Source organism: Suricata suricatta, chromosome 17 (assembly GCF_006229205.1).
Source record: "Suricata suricatta isolate VVHF042 chromosome 17, meerkat_22Aug2017_6uvM2_HiC, whole genome shotgun sequence".
Lineage (NCBI taxonomy): Eukaryota > Metazoa > Chordata > Mammalia > Carnivora > Herpestidae > Suricata > Suricata suricatta.
In genome coordinates, this window is record NC_043716.1 from 52,938,260 (window position 1) to 52,956,785 (window position 18,526).

Here is an 18,526-nt window from a genome sequence, read left to right on the forward strand (position 1 = left end):
AGAGAACAAACTGATGGTTGCCGGAGGGATTGTGGGTGGACAGATGGGCTAAATGGGTAAGGGGCAATAAGGAAAACACTGTGGGGACTGGCACTGGGTGTTACATGCAGGGGATGAATTACTAGGTTCTGCTTCTAAAATCATGATTGCATTATATGCTAACTAACTTGGAAGTAAATTAAAATAATAATAAAAAGAAAAGAAACACTCAGATCGGTGAAACTGAAACATTTGAACATGTAGAAAGGCATAGTTGGTAGAACAGTGTGGAATTTTTTGCAAAACTACATTAAATTTCATCCCATGGATGGCTATCTTCAGAGACAGGGATTTGGATGGACTGTTGATAGCTACAAGACTTTTCTTCCTTGCCTGACAGTCTGTTATCTCCAAAGAACAAACTCTTGGGGCAACAGGATTTTCCTCACCGCTCCAAGTCATCATTTTCTACCAATTCAATTCAAACAGGCTCTTCAGCAGAGCTTCAGGGAAGGGAGCATTTTGAAATTATGGCTTGTTTTCATAAAAATTTTTAATGTTTTATTTATTTTTGATACAGAGAGAGACAGTATGAGAGGGGGGAGAGGCAGAGAGATAAGGCGACACAGAATCTGAAGCAGACTCCAAGCTCTGAGCTAGCTGTCAGCAGAGCCCAACGCCGGGCTCGAACCCACGAATGTGAGATCTGACCTGAACGTGAGATCTGACCTGAGTAGAAGTCGGAGGCTTAACCGACTGAACCACCCAGGCGCCCCTGAAATTATGGTTTGTTTTCAGATCGAATTTCTTTTCTAAATGAAAGCAGCTACTACATTTTCTGGCAGAATTTCCGACTTATCTTTAAATTTCAAATTATCTTCAATTCGCTCAAATGTTTCTTATTTGGAAACTTAGAAACATTCCTATTTTCTTCCCTGTACGTGTATGTATTTGTAAATATGGCATTTACAATAAAGAACTAGAGTTTTCCATAACAAGTTCAGGGGTCCCCTGATTTGAGTGTCTTTTTCTGCTTTCCTTTGGTGAGATAACAAACCAGTATTTGTATTTAATTAAGAAAGCCCAGCCGTCTCGATTTCACAGTTGTTTCAGCTGCAACAATTTTGTCCGCGTGCCTCTTGAGCGTTTTGGGGTGGGAGTGGCGGCGACCGCCTTCGTACACAGCCCAGTGGCCCGACAGGGCTGGGGCAAACCCTGGACAGCATTCTGCGAAGCAGTTGCGACTTGGGGACCAGCTAGGGAGAGAACCGCCAGAGTCTGGAGACACCCGGGAGTCGCTCGCTCTCAGCCCTGGCCCTGCACTCGCCCCAGGCCGCGCACGCGCAGCCGCACTGCCCCTGCTCCCGCCGTCTCGGGGGCCTTTTCCCTGCCCGGCGCGGGGCTGTCCGCGGCGGCGCCTGACCTGGCTGGAAGGTTACTGTGAGGACAGGCAGCCCTTGCGCTGTTTTCCCTGACATGTGGACGCCGGCAAGGAAGGAGGGACACGTTTAGAATGTGGCGGAAGGAGGGTCGTGGCGGAGAGGAGAGGCCCCTGTGGCGTTAGGAGTTTGAGCCTGCAGGCAGCGCAGGAGGCGCTCGGGAGGGGTCCTCTGTCGCAGCCGGCTGTGAGCGGGAGGCCTGAGCCGGGAGCTGCGGCGGCCGTGGAGCTTCTAGGTGGCTGAGGCGGTGCGCTATGGAGGAACTCGACGGCGAGCCGACGGTCACTGTAAGGGCGCCCGCAAAAGCGTTGCCTTCCCTTTCCGAGGACTGTGTCTGCTTCGTCACTGCAGGCTTGTCTGTCTGTCTCGAGGCTCCTTTCCCCTTCCCTCAGCTCAGTTGCCACAATTCGGAGGTCCCATTAGCAAGGTGCTTGGGTTTGGGTCGCTAGGTTTCTATTCTTTTATGTACTCAGAAATGGCTGGCTCGGAGCCATCACTCCTTCCCTCACCCTATCTTGCCCTCCTCGCCTTCGCATCCCATTTCTGCCCCGCTTTTCCTCTTAGGCTAAGCTTCACATCGCAGCACCGTGAGCTTGGCTTCTGCTGCTTATGCCGTCCTGGCCCGAGGGTTTCTAAAAGTACATATTCTCCCTGGAGACTTCTTGTTTTTATTGCTGTTTGCTTCCACTCCTGTCTGGACTTTCAGGAGAGCATATGTCGAATGTGAATGATCTATGATGTTCGTAACGAGATTCGTGGGTTTCAGATAGGAGAGACCTACCGTTCCCTCTGCCGGGGATACTCTCTTTTTCTCTTAGGTTTGTCTCCTCGTTTTTCAAATGCAAGAACCTGCATCCTCTTTCTCGGGAAAGCCTTCCCTTACCTCCCTGACTAGGTAAAATGTTTTTGTCCGTTATTGGCTTGTTCTGCACCGCTTAGCTGTTGCTAAGCTACAAGCTTCACTAAGCTGCAGGTTGCCTGATCTTGTATTTTTGCTTTTTAGAAAGTCGAAATGCGTACAGTTTTGAGCTAAAGCGATCAGATTGCAAAGCAGTGTCTGACAAAACCAGAAATTAAAGATGGGGGTCATTTCAAAGCTAACAGGACAAAATGAGACAGGAGATCTTAAATAGCAGTTAACGTGGGTTGTTACTCCAAACGCTTACTGCTGTAGAGTATTAACATTTTAAGAACTATATAATGTACTTGAAATATTTTATATCTTCCAAGGACTATGTCAGTGTTCATCGGAAGAAAATTAGCATATCAGTGTCATTGGAACTTTTTCTTTTTTTTTTCCTACCCCACTGGAACTTTTTCTTTCTTTCAATCTCTTTTTTTAAGTTTATTTATTTATTTTGAGAGAGAGAGAGAGAGAGCACAAGTGGGGGAGGAGCAGAGAAAGATGGGGACAGAAAAATCTCAAGTGGGCTGTCTGCTGTCAGCATAGATGCGGGTCTTGAAGTCATGAACTGTGAGATCGTGACCTGAGCCGAAGTCGGTCGCTTAACCGACTGAGCCACCCAGGCGCTCATCTTTTAACCTTTTTTAATTTTTTAATTTTTTATTTTTGAGGGACAGAATGGCCAGCACGAGTGGGGGTGAGGCAGAGGATCCAAAACAGGCTGTGCACTTACGGGCAGAGAGCCTGATACAGGGTTTGTACTCAGGAACCATGAGATCCTGACCTGAGCTGGAATCAGATGCATACCTGATTGAGCTACTCAGGTGCCTCTTTACAACTATTTTAGAGAGTGAGCAAGCAGGGGAGAGGGAGAGAGACAAAGAATCTCAAGCAGGGTCCACACTCAGTGGGGGGCTCAATTTCATGACCCCGAGATCATGACCTGAGTCAAAATCAAAAGTTGGATGCTTAATGGGCTCAGCCACCCGGGTGCCCTGTTTGCTTATCATTAAGGCACCTGAGGGCCAGTTAGTAATCAGCTTATTTATTTTGGAGTATTAAATTTTTTAAAAATATTTATTTATTTTTGAGACAGAGCATGAGTGGAGGAGGGGCAGAGAGAGAGGGAGACACAGAATCTGAAGCAGGCTTGAGGCTCTGAGCTGTCAGCACAGAGCCTGACACAGGGCTCAAACTCACGAACTGTGAGATCATGACCTGAGCTGAAGTTGGATGCCCAACTGACTGAGCCATTCAGGCACCCCATTAATCAGCAGATTTAAAGGTGTTTATGCATAGATTCAAAGTAGAGGGTAGAATAATCTAGTTGTTTTTCTAGACTATTGGTCTTTTTGTTTCAAAAATACTTAAACGTAAGTTTTGGGGGTTTTTTTGGCCTTTTTATTATCTCCTAAGATAAATATCTAGAAGTAGAATTGCTGGGTTATAGGATAGATTCATATTTAGCTAAAATAAACTGTCATTAAAAATTTTTTTTAAAGGTTTATTTATTTTTGAGACAGAGACAGAATGGGAGCAGGGGAGGGTCAGAGAGAAAGGGAGATACAGAATCTGAAGCAGGCTCCAGGTTCTGAGCTGTCAGCACAGAGCCCGAAGCGGGGCTCAAACCCATGAACCATGAGATCATGACCTGAGCTGAAGTTGAACGCTTAACCAAATGAGTTACCCAGGCGCCCCATTGTCATTTTTTAAAATACCATTTTTGCACCAGCAACATGAGAATTCCAGTCATTCCACATCCTCATCAGCTCTTTGGTCATTATTTATTTATTTATTTATATATCAAATAACTTATTTTTGACAGGTGGAGGGGAGAGCACTAGTGAGGGAGGGACAGAGAGAGAGGGAGACACAGAATCTGAAGCAGGCTCCAGACTCTGAGCTGTCAGCACAGAGCCGGACGTGGGACTGGAACTTATAAACCATGAGATCATGATCTCAGCCAAAGTAGGCTGTTTAATTGAGCACGCAGGCGCCCCTTTGTGGTCAATCTAAATTTTCACCATTGCCGTTCTCTGGTGGGCATATAGTGGTAGCTCATTATTGCTTTGATTTGTATTTCCCTAACAATGACAGATACTCAGCATCTTTTTATGTGTTTATATATGTGTCATTTGTATATTTTTGGTGAAGTGGCAGTTAAAATTTTTTGCCCATTTTGTTATTGGGTTATTTTTTATTTTTATTAATGATTTGTAAGAGTTCTTTATTCTACATATCAAATCTGTGTTTTGCAGATATTTTCTCCCACTCTGTGGCTTGCCTTTTCATTTTCTTAACAGTATCTTTTGAAGAGCAGAAGTTTAATTTTGATGAAGCCCCAATTTATAAATTGTTCTATATTTTGTGGTTTTTGTGTCCTCTCTTTGCTTACTTTAAGATCAAAAGGTTTTCAATGCTTTTCAAGTCTTACAGATTTTGCTCTACATTTGTTTCTAACTTTTATTTTGTCTATCACATTAGGTTCATTTTCTGCATATGGGTACTCATTTGCCTCAGCAACATTGTGTATAATGTTTCCCCCCTTGTTTTGCCCACTCATCCGTTAAGAGTCTACTAAAACATCCTCTTTTGTGTTTATCTCTGGTTTGGCATTTCTCCACTTTTTTTTTTTTTTAACTCCCTGTTTATTGGATTTCCTCAGTAGATTGCTAACATTTGGAGGACAGAAACTGTATTATTACACATTGTATTCCTAGAGCCCAATACAGAAAAAAGGCTTACTCAACATTGCCTAGTTGTTGAATGACTGCATTAGCTCTTCCTAAGAACTGAATGCATTTGTCTTGATACCAGCCAAATTTATTGTCCGCCAAAAATATGTATGGAGTGCTAACTTTGTGCCAGGGTCTCTTCTAGGCAGTGTATGAGAATCCTGGAATCGCTTGCCCTTATGAGCTTTTATCTGTTCACAGGGAGAGGTAGTAGCCATGTAGGAGAATCCTTTCAGGCGCTGAGACATGCTGTTGCAGTCAGATGAGAGTTGGTGGCTTGGACTAGACTGGTGTACGTGTCAGTGGTTGGATTCCGTTTTATCTAAGAGCAGAGCAGGATCTACTGATGGATTGGACAACGGCAGTAAGGGAAAGAGAAGAGTCCCAGATTAGTCCTAACACTTGGCGAAGGTTTTGCCCCAGTGGAGGGCGGATTGGAGCTGAGCATCAAGAGTCCTTGAATGGTTCTTGTGTTATGGATGTAGCTCTAGAGGTCAGGTAACCTATAAAGGTGTGGATTGGGTAGTTGGAGGTATGAAGCTGAGGCTCAACGGGATTGGTCTGAGAGAAAAAATTGAGCGACCTCATCAAAGACATGGCACAGAAACATGCGTTTGGAGGGTTCTTCTTTTTAGTGAGTAACAAACAGTTCAATTTCTTTTGTATTTTTTTAACTTCCCATTTTCTGAACTCTAGATCACCAAATTACAGTATAGTAATTGATTGTTAAGTGGCAGGCTGGGTTGAGGTGCCGGCAAGGCTCACTTGCTTATTTAGAATTTAACGCATTGGGCTGATCTTAACCACATTCAGCTGTATGCTAGAGTAATCCTTTCATGACCACTGATTTCTAGGGTGATACTTGCAAATCAGTTGAAAGCAACGTCTTTAGTAAAAATAAGTGTCTTTGTGGGGTGTTTTTTTTTTTTTTTTTTTTACTAGTTGATTCCAGGAGTGAATTCCAAAAAGAAGCAAATGTGTTTCGACTGGGGTCCAGGAGAGATGCTGGTGTGTGAAACCACCTTCAACAAAAAAGGTACATTTTTTTTTTCCTTGCAGATTATCCATCTTGGCACATATGGTTATTTTCTTCTCTCAGATTTGACTAACTGAGGCAAGAAACAGTTGAACTTATTTTGTACGGTTTTCATTTTTGAAACTTTAGTATTTAAGATTTTCATTAATTTATGAGATCTGGCAGTTGTTGAGTCCAGGAAAAAAAATTAACAGGAATCTTCCAGGTGTTAAAGAAAGGTTTCCTTTATTTATTTTTATTATTATTTTTTAATTTATTTAAGTAATCACTACAATGTACATGGGGCTTGAACTCAGAATCCCAAGATCAGAAGTTGCTTGTTCTACCCACTGAGCTAGCCATGCATCCCGAAATGTTACATGTGTATTTAAAAACTTCTGTTTCCCCCTTCTTGTCCAGAATTACTAAATTCCCTTTACAGCAGCCCCCTTATTGTGAAACTGCAGATCTATGAAGACTTTGACGTCCTTACTTTTATTACTGTGAACTTGATTGAATTCTCTAGGCTGTTGATAAAAAGCACAAAGGATCTAGAGAGTAAATTGCTCTTATTCTCTGAGCTCAGATTTTGGACATGGATCTTTTTCTTTCTTCTTTTTTTTTTTTTTAGTGTTTATTTTTTTGAGAGAGCAAAAAAAGGCGGGAGAGAGAGGAGACAGAGAATTTCAAGCAGACTGCACCAGCAGTCAGAGCCCCACGCATGGCTCGAACCCACAAACTATGAGATTGTGATCTGAGCTGAAATCAAGAATTTGATGTTCAACCAATTGAGCCACCCAGAGGCCCTAGATCTTTTCTTTCTGATACAGACTCTTCTATAGGAAGATAAAACTAAATTTTGACATTTGATTTTGCTTTCTTTTTTTTCAAAATGAGTCTTAAGAAATGAAGATATTTTTGTACAAATATGTAGAGGCTTTATTTTATTATAGAGAAGAGATGGAGGCTATTTTATTATAGAGAAGAAATGGAGCTCATGAAAGTCTTAAAATTTTGGGCAAGTCATGTGTGCTGTTCATGCAGATTTATTTATTTATTTATTTATTTATGAGGGAGTTCGAGTGAGTGAGGGGAAGAGATAGAGGGAGAGAGAGAGAGAATCCCACCAAGTGCAGAGAGAGAGATGGAAAGAGAATGTGGAACCCAGAGCAGGGCTTGAGCTCACCAACTGTGACCTGAGCTGAAGTCAGATGTTTAACTGACAGGGCCAGCGAGGGACCCCAATTTTATTTATTTATTTATTTTAAAAAAGCTTAAAAATTTTTTTAATTTATTATTGAGACAGAGAGAAACAGAGCATGAGTGGGGGAGGCGCAGAGAGAGAGGGAGACACAGAATCTGAAGCAGGCCCAGGCTCTGAGCCATCAGCACAGAGCCCGATGTGGGGCTTGAACCCACAAACCATGAGATCGTGACCTGAGCCAAAGTCGGATGCTTAACCAACTGAGCCACCCAGGTGCCCCTATTTATTTATTTTTTATGTTTGTTCATTTTTAGAAAGGGCATGTGTGTGCAAGTGGGGGAGGGGCAAAGAGAGGGGGACAGGATTTGAAGCGGGCTCTGTGCTGACAGAGAGCCTAATGTGGGGCTCAAACTCATGGTTGGTGAGATCACAACCTATGCCAGAGTCTGACACTTAACTGACCAAGCCACCTAGCACCCATGTTTTATTGTTTTTTTTAAGTAGGTTCCAAGCTAAGCGTGGAGTTCAGTGCAGGGCTTGAACTCATGACTCGGAGATCAAGACCTGAGCTGAGATCAAGAGTCAGAAACTTAACTGACTGAGCCACCCAGGTGCCCTGGTTGTTTTGTTGTTGTTGTTGCTTTTAATATGGAACGCTTCACGAATTTGCAAGTCATCCTTGTGCATGGGTCATGATAATCTTCTGTATTGTTCCAATTTTAATGTATGTGCTACTGAAGTGAGCACAGTTCATGCAATTTTTTTTATTTTTAAATTTTCATGTATTTTTTGAGAAAGAGAGAGACAGAACAGGAGCAGGCGAGGGGCAGAGAGAGAGGGAGACACAGAACCCAAAGCAGGGTCCAGGCTCTGAGCTTTCAGCACAAAACCAGATGTGGGGCTTGAACTCATAAGCTGTGAGATCATGACCTGGGCTGAAGTCGGACACTTAACTGACTGAGCCACCCAGGCGCCCCCAGTTCATGCAACTTTTAAGTGATGTAGTTTTTCTCTTTTTTTTTTTAAATTTATTTTTAAGAGACAGAGACAGCGTGAGCAGGGGAGGAGCAAAGAGAGAGGGAGACATAGAATCTGAAGCAGGCTCCAGGCTCTGAGCTAGCTGTCAGCACAGAGCCCGACGCGGGGCTCAAACCCATGAACCATGAGATCATGACCTGAGCCAAAGCCCGACACTCAACCGACTGAGCCACCCAGGCGTCCCCAGTTCATGCAATTTTTAAGTGATGTAGTTTTTCTTGATCTTGTAGTTAAGAATTTCCATGATGTTGCTAAATGTTTATGGGATATTTTGGTATTAAAGGTTAGCAGAGCTATAGAAGCTGCCAAAGAGAGTTACTCAAAAAAACCTTCTTTGAATATGTCTGGCCTCTTTTCATACTCAATGGGAAAGCTTATCAGCATTTGAGTTTGTCCGCAATTGTTGGAAACAGTACGTTGTTTTGTTTGTTTATGTCTCTTGAAATCTCATTAGAGACAAGCCATTGAAAATCATCATAGCTTGTTTGAGAAGCTATTGCATAAGAAATTTCTACAAGTTTGTTGTTTATAGTTTATCACTATAGAGCCTTTTTATCACTGTTGCAAAATAGTTTTGTTAACTTTTGATTCTTTGCTTTAGGAGTAATGGCAGTACAAACTGATACAAAAATATTTACTTGAATTTGCGATTATATAAAATTTCGGCTGTTGGTTTATTGTATTTTTCAAGTTGTATTTAGGCTAATATAAAGTGAGTTTAAATTTTTTTCAGTATATTTCAATTGATCGAGGCAAAAGGTAGTTCCAAAGTAAGCCAGGGAGAGGCTCAGTTAGTAGAGCATATGACTCAATACCAGGGTTGTGAGTTCAGACCCCACGTTGGGCCCAGAGCTTACTTTATTTTATTTTATTTTTAAGTAATCTCCATACCCATTGTGGGGCTCAAACTCACAGCTCCGGGATCAAGAGTTGCACACTCCACCGACTGAGCCAGCCAGGCACTCCAGGCCTAGAGGTTACATTAACAACATAAGATAAATAAGCCAGTGAGTCTGAAAATGAACATGTATATTAAATAATTAATGTGTGGATAATTGATAATTCATACTTTAAAAAATGAAATCAGGGGCGGCTGGATGGCTTGGTCGGTTAAGCGTCTAACTTCGGCTCAAGTCATGATATCACGGTTCGTGGGTTCGAGCCCCACGTCGGGCTCTGTGCTGACAACTAGCTCAGAGCCTGGAGCTTGCTTCAGATTCTGTATCTCCCTCTCTCTCTGACCCTCCCCTGCTCATGCTGTCTCTCTTTCTCTCTCCAAAAAAAAAAAAAAAAAAACCATAAAAAAATAACAATGAAATCAGTGGCAAAGTAGCTGAAGCTGTTGTAAATAGATAGCTCAGTTTAAAAATTTTAGAGTCAGTTTTTATATGAGAGTAATGGTGATTGATGTTAAATTTTTCCTGTTTCAGAAAACTCAGAGACTGTGCCAGGCTGCCCCTTTATCTATATCATCCGAAAGGATATAGATGTTTACTCTCAGATCTTGAGAAAACTTTTCAATGAATCACATGGAATCTTTGTGGGCCTCCAGAGAATTGAAGAAGAATTGACTGGAAAATCCCGAAAAGCTCAGTAAGTAGGGTGCTGGTAGGTGCTGCAGTCCACAACTAAATTGTGAAAGCCAAGTGAACTGCATCATTGTCCTTTCACGTGGTAGATGGAGTGCTGGAGAAATAAGGGGCCCTTGGTTCTATTTTGTGGCTTGTGTCTGGGCAGTGGAGCTAGTTAGGGCTGACAGGTCTTGTAGGTACTGTGCAAATGGCTGTTGATCAACTTGCTGACTTGATAAGCTTTGTTTGTTTATATTCCTGTTTCATTTACCCTGCAAAGAAGAAAATTTAGGGCAAATAAGCACCTGAAAATCATTGGAAGAAATCCCACTGTTGGAAGATTTTGAAATTATCGTATTATAAAAATGAGTTTAAAAAATAGTCTTGTGTGTCTTTAAAGAATTATTCTCAAGGCATATTTTGGTAAGACACCAGAAAAATATTATACTATGTAGAGGCTAGGGTTGTTTGAAGTGTGGTTCATAAGATCAGTATCAGGTACTTGTTAATGGCAGATTTCTGGGCCCCACCTCAGATCATAAAAATCAAAATTTCTTGGGGTGGATCCTCAAATCTAAAATCTCCAGGTGAATCTTAAGCACCATGGAGTATAAGAACCTCTGTGTTAGGTTTTTGTCGGTGTCCGTAAATTAGTTAGAGCATGGGCAGTGTTGGTATTTGCACTGAGGGAGGAAAGAAAGTTTTTCCCTCCTTTTGTGTGTTTCCTTTGTTAAACACACAACTGCCATATTTACTTCTTTGGGTTTTTTTGTTTGTTTATTTTTATTGTTTTAAACGTTTGTTTATTATTTTTTTTTTATGTCTTTTATTTTGAGAGAGAGAGACAGAGGTGAGCAGGGGAGGGGCAGAGAGAAAGGGAGGCACAGAATCTGAAGCAGGCTTCAGGCTCTGAGCTATCAGCACAGAGCCTGATGCAGGGTTTGAACGCACGGACTGTGAGATCACGACCAGAGCCGAAGTCGGACACTTAACCGACTGAGCCACCTAGGTGCCCCACGTTTGTTTATTTTAGGGTGAGTGTGCACAAGCAGGGGAGGAGCAGAGAGAGAGGGAGACTGCAGATCTGAAGTTGGTTCCTCGGTGACAGCAGAGAGCCCTATATATGGCTTGAACTCACAAACTGTGAGACCATGATCTGAGCCAAAGTTGGACGGTTAACAGACTGAGCTACCCAGGCACCCCTTGTTTAGTTAAAAAATTTTAAATTTATTTTGAAAGAAAGTGGGAGCTGGAGAGGGTTGCAGAGAGAGGGATAGACTGAATTCCAAGCAGGGGGGCAGAGAGAGAGAATTCCAAGCAGGTTGTGCACTGTCAGTGAGATCATGACCTGAGCCAAAACCAAGAGTTAAACACTTAATTGACTGAGCCACCAGGCACCCCCATATTCACTTCTCATGCTAGATGTGTGGCACCAGACAATTCTGTGACACCAGGTGGATCTATCTGTCTGTCTATATAAGTAAGCTCTGTTCCTAGCATGGGGCTTGCACTCATGACCCCAAGATCAAGAACTGCATGCTTGGGATGCCTGGGTGGCTCAGTTGGTTAAGCGTCTGACTCTTGGGATTCTGTCTCCCTCTCTCATTGCCCCTCCACCACTTGTGCGCACGCTTGCTCAATCGCTCTCTCTCTCTCTCTCACTCATTCACTCACTCACTCAAAACAACAACAAAAAAGTCACCTGCTGTAATGACTGAGCCTGCCAGGACCCCTGGGTATCCTACAGTTTAACTCCATTCTGACACTATCTACCTGGAGATCAGATTTCACAGGTGAAGGGCTTAGTCCCACAAGACTGTTCCCCACTGTACATGTCAATTGCAGGTAGTGGATCCCCACGTTTCTTAAAGCATTTGTCTGGCATGGCTACAAATTGGAGATTTCCCAAACCTCCTCAGGTTCAGTGAATTTGCTAGAGTGGCTCACAGAACTCAGGGAAACACTTAGGCTTACCAGTGTGTTAAAGAACACGGTGAAGGATACAAACGAACAACTGGCTGAGGAGTTACATAGGACCAGGTTTGGGAGGCTTCAGAGTACAGGAACTTCTGTCCCTGTGGAGTGTGGGTGTGTCCCCCTCCTGGTATGGGGATTTATTTACCTACCTGGAAATTCTCTAAACTCCATACTACTGGAATTTTATGGAGGCTTCTTCATGTAGGCACGATCAGTTATTAATTCCATTTTTTGCCCTTTTACCCTCTCTAGAAAGGTAAGGTGCAGGGCTGAAAATTTTCTCTTTTTCTTTTTTTTATTTAAGCATTTAAAAAATGTTTTTTTAATGTTTTACTTTAGTTTTGAGAGAGAGAGAGAGAGAGAGAGCATGAGCAGGGGAGGGTCAGAGAGAGAGGGAGGCACAGAATCTGAAACAGGCTCAAGGCTCTGAGCTGTTAGTACAGAGCCTAACGTGGGACTCGAACCCACAAACTGTGAGATCATGACTTGAGCTGAAGTCAGACGCTTAACCGACTGAGCCACCCAGGTGCCCCTTAAGCATTTTTTTAATGTTTGTTTATTTTTGAGAGCGAGCACGAGCAGGAGAGGGGCAGAGGGAGAGGGGGACACAGATCTTAAAACAACCAACTGTGAGATCATGACCTGAGCTTTGGATGCTCAACTGACTGAGCTACCCAGGCTCCTCTCTTTTTTAATTTTTATTTATTTATTTTTGAGAGAAAGAGAGAGCATGCATGTGTACATGTGCACTCGGGGGTGGGGCAGAGGAGAGGGAGAGAGAGAAACTTAAGCAGGCTCCACACGTAGCGCAGAGCCTGACATGGAGCTCTATCTCAAGAACTGGGAGACTGTGACCTGAGCCCAGATCATGAGCCCAGATCAAGAGCTGAGATCAAGACTGACTAAGTCACCCAGGCACCCCAGCACAGCTGAAGATTTCATTTTAGCCTTCTCTTAATGGCTTGCTTGGTGTTTCTGGTGACCAACCCCAATCCAGGAGCCCACCCAGAATGGTCTCAATAGAACAGAAGGGGCTCCTGGTGCTCTCATTACTTAGGAATTCACAAGGATTATGGGATTATTGTGTCAGGGACTAGTATAAAGACTAGATGTTTCTTTCTTTCTGTAAAAAACAATATTTATTTTTGGGAGAGTGCAAACGGGAGAGGCAGAGAAAGGGGGACAGAGGATCCTTTATTTTTTTTTAATTTATTTTTTAGAAATTGTTAAGGTTTTATTTATTTTTGAGAGAGAGAACGCAAGCCCACAATCGGGGGAGGGGCAGAGAGAGAGAGGGAGACACAGAATCTGAAGCAGGCTCCAGGTTCCAGTCCATCAGTACAGAGCTCAAGGTGTGGGGCTTGAAATGCAAGATCAAGCTTAAGTTGGCCACTTAACCTACTGAGCCACTCAGGCGCCCCTTTTTAAAATTAAAAAAAAAAATTTTTTTTAAACGTTTATTTCTGAGAGAAAGAGCAGGAGCGGGGGAGGGGCAGAGAGAGAGAGACATGGAGACCTAGAACCTAAAGCAGGCTCTAGGCTCTGAGCTGTCAGCACAGAGCCCGATGTAGGACTTGAGCCCATGAACCATGAGATCATGACCTGAGCTGAAGTCAGATGCTCAACCAACTGAGCCACCCAAGCACCAGGGGGACAGGATCCTAAGTGGTCTCTGTGCTGACAGGTTGATAGCAGCGAGTCTGATTGGGGGTTTGAACTCACGAACTGTGAGATCATGACTTGAGCCAAAGTCGGATACTCAGCTGACTAAGTCACCCGGGTGCCCCGATGTTTATTTCTTATAAATCACAGTATTTTACTTCCTTGATAAGCATTTACAAATGAATCTTTCTGGAGGATATCCTGGTCAGCTTGGGGGGGATGGCAGAGAGGGAAGGAAGGACAGAGAGAAGGGGAAATCACTGGTTTCAGTAGGCTCTGGTACAGAATATTGTGACTCAAACATTATTACTTATAAAAAAAAATGTTGAAGGTCCTATAATTCCTGGAAGGCAGGGAACTTGTCTTATTTATGTGGGCCCTTTGTTCCCACATACCTTGCACATTTATAAAGTACGTGCTCTAAGGGCACCTGGGTGGCTAAGTCAGTTAAGCGTTCGACTCTTGATTTCGGCTCAGGTCTTGATCTCACGGTATGTGAGATCAGTATGTGTGATTGAGCCCTGCATTGGGCTCTGTGCTATCAGCTATCAGCACAGAGCCCGCTTGGGATTGTCTCTCTCCCTCTCTCTATTCCTCTCCCCCCTTGCTCTCTCTCAAATTAAATAAACATTAAGAAAATAAAATACATGCTGTAAAATGTTTGAGTGGATAAATGTCATCTTAATGGTGGGATGATAGCTCCTCTTCTGGGCATTGGGGTTACAATCACCTTATTTTTTTGGCTGAATTATTTATCGGGACCTGAATCTTGGCGGTGAAAGGGGGGCTGCAGGGTGTGAGGACTGGGTGAGAGTATGTGCAGATTGCTTTACCTCCTGCCCGCCCTGTTGTAGGTCATATGCAGAATGTTGCTTCTCCTTTTTTGTTTTAATTCCAGTATAATTAACATATAGTGTTGGTTAATTTCAGGTGTGCAATGTAGTGATCTAACAATTCTATATGTTACTCAGTCCTAAAAAATATGGAACATTTCACAGATTTGAGTGTCATCCTTGCTCAGGGCCCATGCCAGCCTTCTCTATATTGTTCCAGTTTTAGTATATGTGCTTCTGAAGTAAGTTTGCTATTATTATTTTTTTAATGTCTTTATTTTGAGATAGACTGAGAGCAAGCGGGGGAGGGGCAGAGAGAGAGGGAGACACAGAATCTGAAGCAGACTTCAGGCTCTGCGCTGTCAGCACAGAGCCAGGCACGCTCACTCGAACCCACAGACTGTGAGATGATGACCTGAGATGACGTAGGACGAGCCAGAGCCACCCGGGCGCCCAGCTACTATTCATTTTTAAATGGAGCAAATAGATGGTCTTTAGGTCTCTTCTTCTATAACTGTTTCTGTTGCTAAGAATTGCATCTTGGTAACTAAACCAGTTATTTTCTTGTGAATGTTTATCATGTTTTGTCATTTTCTTCTCTTTTTTTTTTTTTTTGTAATGTTTATTTACTTATTTTGAAAGAGTGTCCTCACAGGAGTGGCAGAGAGAGGAAGATACAGAATCCTAAGCAGGCTCTGTGCTATCAGCATAGAGCCCAATGTGGGGCTGGATCTCAGGAACCATGAGATCATTTTCTGAGCTGAAATAGAGTCAGAGGCTTAATCGAATGAGCCACCCAGGTGCCCCTGTCACTTTCTTTTTTTAAATACTTTATTTTGAAGTAATTTTGGACTTCCAGAAAAAGTACAAGAATAATAGATTCCTGCACATTCATCACCCAGCTTTCTAATGTTAATATCTACATGTTACCCTATTACTGTCACTTAAGCCAGGAAACTTAAACATCAATGCAGTATGCTTAAAGACTTCATTTGAATTTCACCAGCTTTTCCACTAATGCCCTTTTTTTCTTTTCTGTGACTGAGGATGCATTTAATTTTTGTTCCTTAATCTCTCTTATGACTTTGACACTTTTGGAAAATATTGACCAATTATTTTGGTGACTCTCCCTCCATTTGGGTTTGTCTGATGTTTTCTCAAGATTGGACAAAGGTTATGTATTATTTTTGAAATTAGGCATTTTTAGTAAGAAAACCACAGAACTGGTATAATGTATCTTCAGTACATCATATCATGGGATTCATCATGTTGAAGTTTTATTACTGGTTTTGTTGACCTTCATCACTTGGTTAATGGGGTTTCTACTGGGTTTCTGCACTGTAAGACTATCATCTTCCCCCTGTAACTAATAGGTATTTAGAGGAGAAACTTTGAGATTATGCAAATTCTATTTCTCCGTAAATTTTCAACCATTATTTTTAGTGTCTATTCATGGATCTCATCTACAACAAATAATGTCAGTATGGATCTGGGAATATTTATTTTACTCCTTGGGTTATCTCATGTGTTCTTATTTTGATGCTCAAGTTGTTCCAGCTTAGGCCCTCAGGAACTCCTTCAGTTGGCTCCTGTCTTTGAGCAAGCTCTTATCATCTGTTGCAAATTTTCTTGCTTTTTGTCACTACAAGATGCTCCATGCTCCTATTGTATATCATTTCATTTTTTTGTAGATTGGTTCGAGTGAGTAAGAACTACCGATCAGTCATAAGAGCCTGTATGGAGGAAATGCACCAGGCTGCAGGTAAGGACTATGTGTGTGTACATGTGACAGTAATTGAAATGTTAGTCAGTACTGCAAGGCAAAGTCTATTTGACTTCCCAGTTCAAAAGTCTTACTTTCCCATCTTACATAATCTAATATTTTGGCAATCGTCTTGAGTACATTTTTCAAGTTGGAATATATTGAGTTGATAGGTGTGATCTTTGAAAGATTAAAGAAATGTGAAAAACTTAAGATCTTTGAAAATCACATTCCCAGTTCTTTAACTTTTGCTATTTAAAGTCACTATACCCTTGAGAGTCATGTGATTCCCGGTGCAGAGTAGTCTTTTATAATGTGGTGGTCTCTGTTTGCTCTGTTGCACTTGATCGTGTCACTTGTATCTTGAGGGCATTGGGTTTGCAAATCATTGATCTGTAACAATGAGATATGAACCACTTTTAATTAATTAATTTTTAATGTTTTTATTTTATTTTTGAGACAGAGAGAGAGAGAGCATGAGCAGGGAGGGGCAGAGAGACAGGGAGACTCAGAATCGGAAGCAGGCTTCAGGCTCTGAGCTGTTAGCACAGAGCCCGATGCAGGGCTCGAACCCATGGTGTGAGATCATGACCTGAGCTGAAGTCGGAGGCTTAACCGACTGAGCCACCCAGGTGCCCCTGAACCACTTTTTAAAAATTTATAGTGAAAATGGATGGTCGTTAGAGGAAATAGGCACAAGCCAAAGAACCTGGAATATGAAGCTATAACTGTGAGACTAAAAGTTTCGTTGCTCACTTCAAAATGTTTTGTGTTTTGTTAGTTGCTGCTAAGGATCCTGCCAGTGGTCGCCAATTCAGCAGCCAGGTAGGGGGCTGCCCGCCTTTGTTGTCCTGGCACTACTGTGTCCTTCTGCATCCTCAGCACCCACCTGGGGTGGCTTTGTGAATCATTGTTTTGCACAGGTCTGTCTTCTTTCCTGCTAGACAGGTAACTCCTTGGGGGTGGTAAGGATCATCTTGAATTTCCTGGTGCCCCTTCAAGGCATAGCACATTGAATCACAAGGATATGTTTGATAAGACTTGTATGAATTTGCAGTTCTTACGGGAAATATCAGTCCCCACTACATGTGTCACCTGCGAGGGCTGAGCTTTTGGAACCACTGCTCGCTTGTATAAAGTGGACTCAGCTCGTGACCAAGCATTTTTATTGAGTTATTTACTCTCATTGGAGCTGGAAAATGGCTGAAAGAATTCTCTTTCTTTGATAGACTCTTGATGGTGTTCAAACTCAGTAGTGAGTAGGGATTGGTGCAGCAAAGCACTTATTTTCTCTGTGACTAAGGTCGTCTGTGTTTGTGTACGAAAGGATGGTGGGGAGGAGGATGGCATATTTCTAGAGCAGGGTCCAGACTTGATTTATTTTTGGGTGTTATATTAGGTTTGCCTTTTGATAGGCTTTCTTAAACTTTAGTCCCTTGAATACGAACTACCTTCATGATTTTTGGTATATCCGTAGAATTCTTAATATTATTAACTGAATATTTTTATGAAAATCATGTTCCATTTTACTCAGAGCCTCTTTCTAAATCCTAATATTCATCAAGACCATGAGCGTGATAGGCTAATTATATTTTTCTATAACGCACATTAAGCTAAAACAAGAACCATTAAAAAAAAAAAAAAAAGTCTGCCTACCACCCCCTAAAATTCTCTCACTGAATTCCCTGTGGGAAATCCTGCAGGATTTCCATAGGAATATTCAGTAAATGTTGAGTTAATAATGAATGACCATCATGTGGTTCAAGCCGTGCTTCTTTCCTTTGTTTTAAGAGCAAATATCAGGAATATTTTCACTTAAAACTTTGTCTCCATTTCTTCCTCAGGTCTCCATTTTGTCAGCAATGGAGCTTATTTGGAACCTTTGTGAGATTCTTTTTATTGAAGTAGCTCCAGGTGAGTATGGGATCATCCCTTCCCAACATTAGAAGTGTCCCACTGCCCTTTCCTGCATGTCCCGATGAGAGTTCAGTTGCGTAGAACGCTCTCTTCATTCTTCTTCATCAGCGCAACCGCCAGAAGGGTGTACGTAACACCCAAAGAAGCCTGCCATTTTGTCCCCTCCTACAAAAAGAAAATGCCTCCTGAAGACCTAAAATGTTAGGCAGGTGGCCCCTGAACACTAAGAAACACTAAGAAAACATGTTGAGCTGTTGTATGACGGGGTGGTCAGTATTTATGTTGCGGACTGGTCAAGCTTACGAAAGTTTTAGGAGAAGCCAGGGAGGGGTGTGGAATGGGTTCTCCCTCCCAGCCTCAGAAGGAACCAGCTCTGCTCACTCCTTGATCTCAGACTTCTGACCTTCAGAAGTGTGAAACAATTAATGTTTGTGTTTAACAGAAAAAAATTAAAAGAAAAATCTTTTAGGGATGTGAGGAGGGATTAGAT

At 42.3% G+C, this 18,526-nt stretch overlaps 1 protein-coding gene and 2 non-coding genes across 4 annotated transcripts in view; 1 reads left to right on the top strand and 2 right to left on the bottom strand.

Moving 5' to 3' along the window:
• The first annotated feature begins 1,488 nt into the window (after window positions 1-1,488).
• The window catches only part of NUP85 (nucleoporin 85), a 38,729-nt gene continuing 21,691 nt past the window's right edge, over window positions 1,489-18,526 (top strand). Inside the window, exons 1-6 of one of the 2 annotated variants that reach the window (XM_029927299.1) lie at window positions 1,489-1,705; window positions 6,000-6,093; window positions 9,745-9,907; window positions 16,049-16,119; window positions 16,901-16,944; window positions 17,964-18,033. In XM_029927299.1, the coding sequence (XP_029783159.1) occupies window positions 1,673-1,705; window positions 6,000-6,093; window positions 9,745-9,907; window positions 16,049-16,119; window positions 16,901-16,944; window positions 17,964-18,033 (475 nt within the window). In that variant the 5' untranslated portion in view covers window positions 1,489-1,672. Of the gene's footprint in view, window positions 1,706-5,999; window positions 6,094-9,744; window positions 9,908-16,048; window positions 16,120-16,900; window positions 16,945-17,963; window positions 18,034-18,526 lie in introns of those variants that run through there. The other variant, XM_029927301.1, reaches the window with a different exon arrangement.
• Window positions 7,919-8,023, bottom strand: LOC115283078. The gene has a single exon (XR_003904898.1). It is a non-coding gene; the product is annotated as a U6 spliceosomal RNA (small nuclear RNA).
• Window positions 14,501-14,603, bottom strand: LOC115283080. Its single transcript, XR_003904900.1, has one exon. It is a non-coding gene; the product is annotated as a U6 spliceosomal RNA (small nuclear RNA).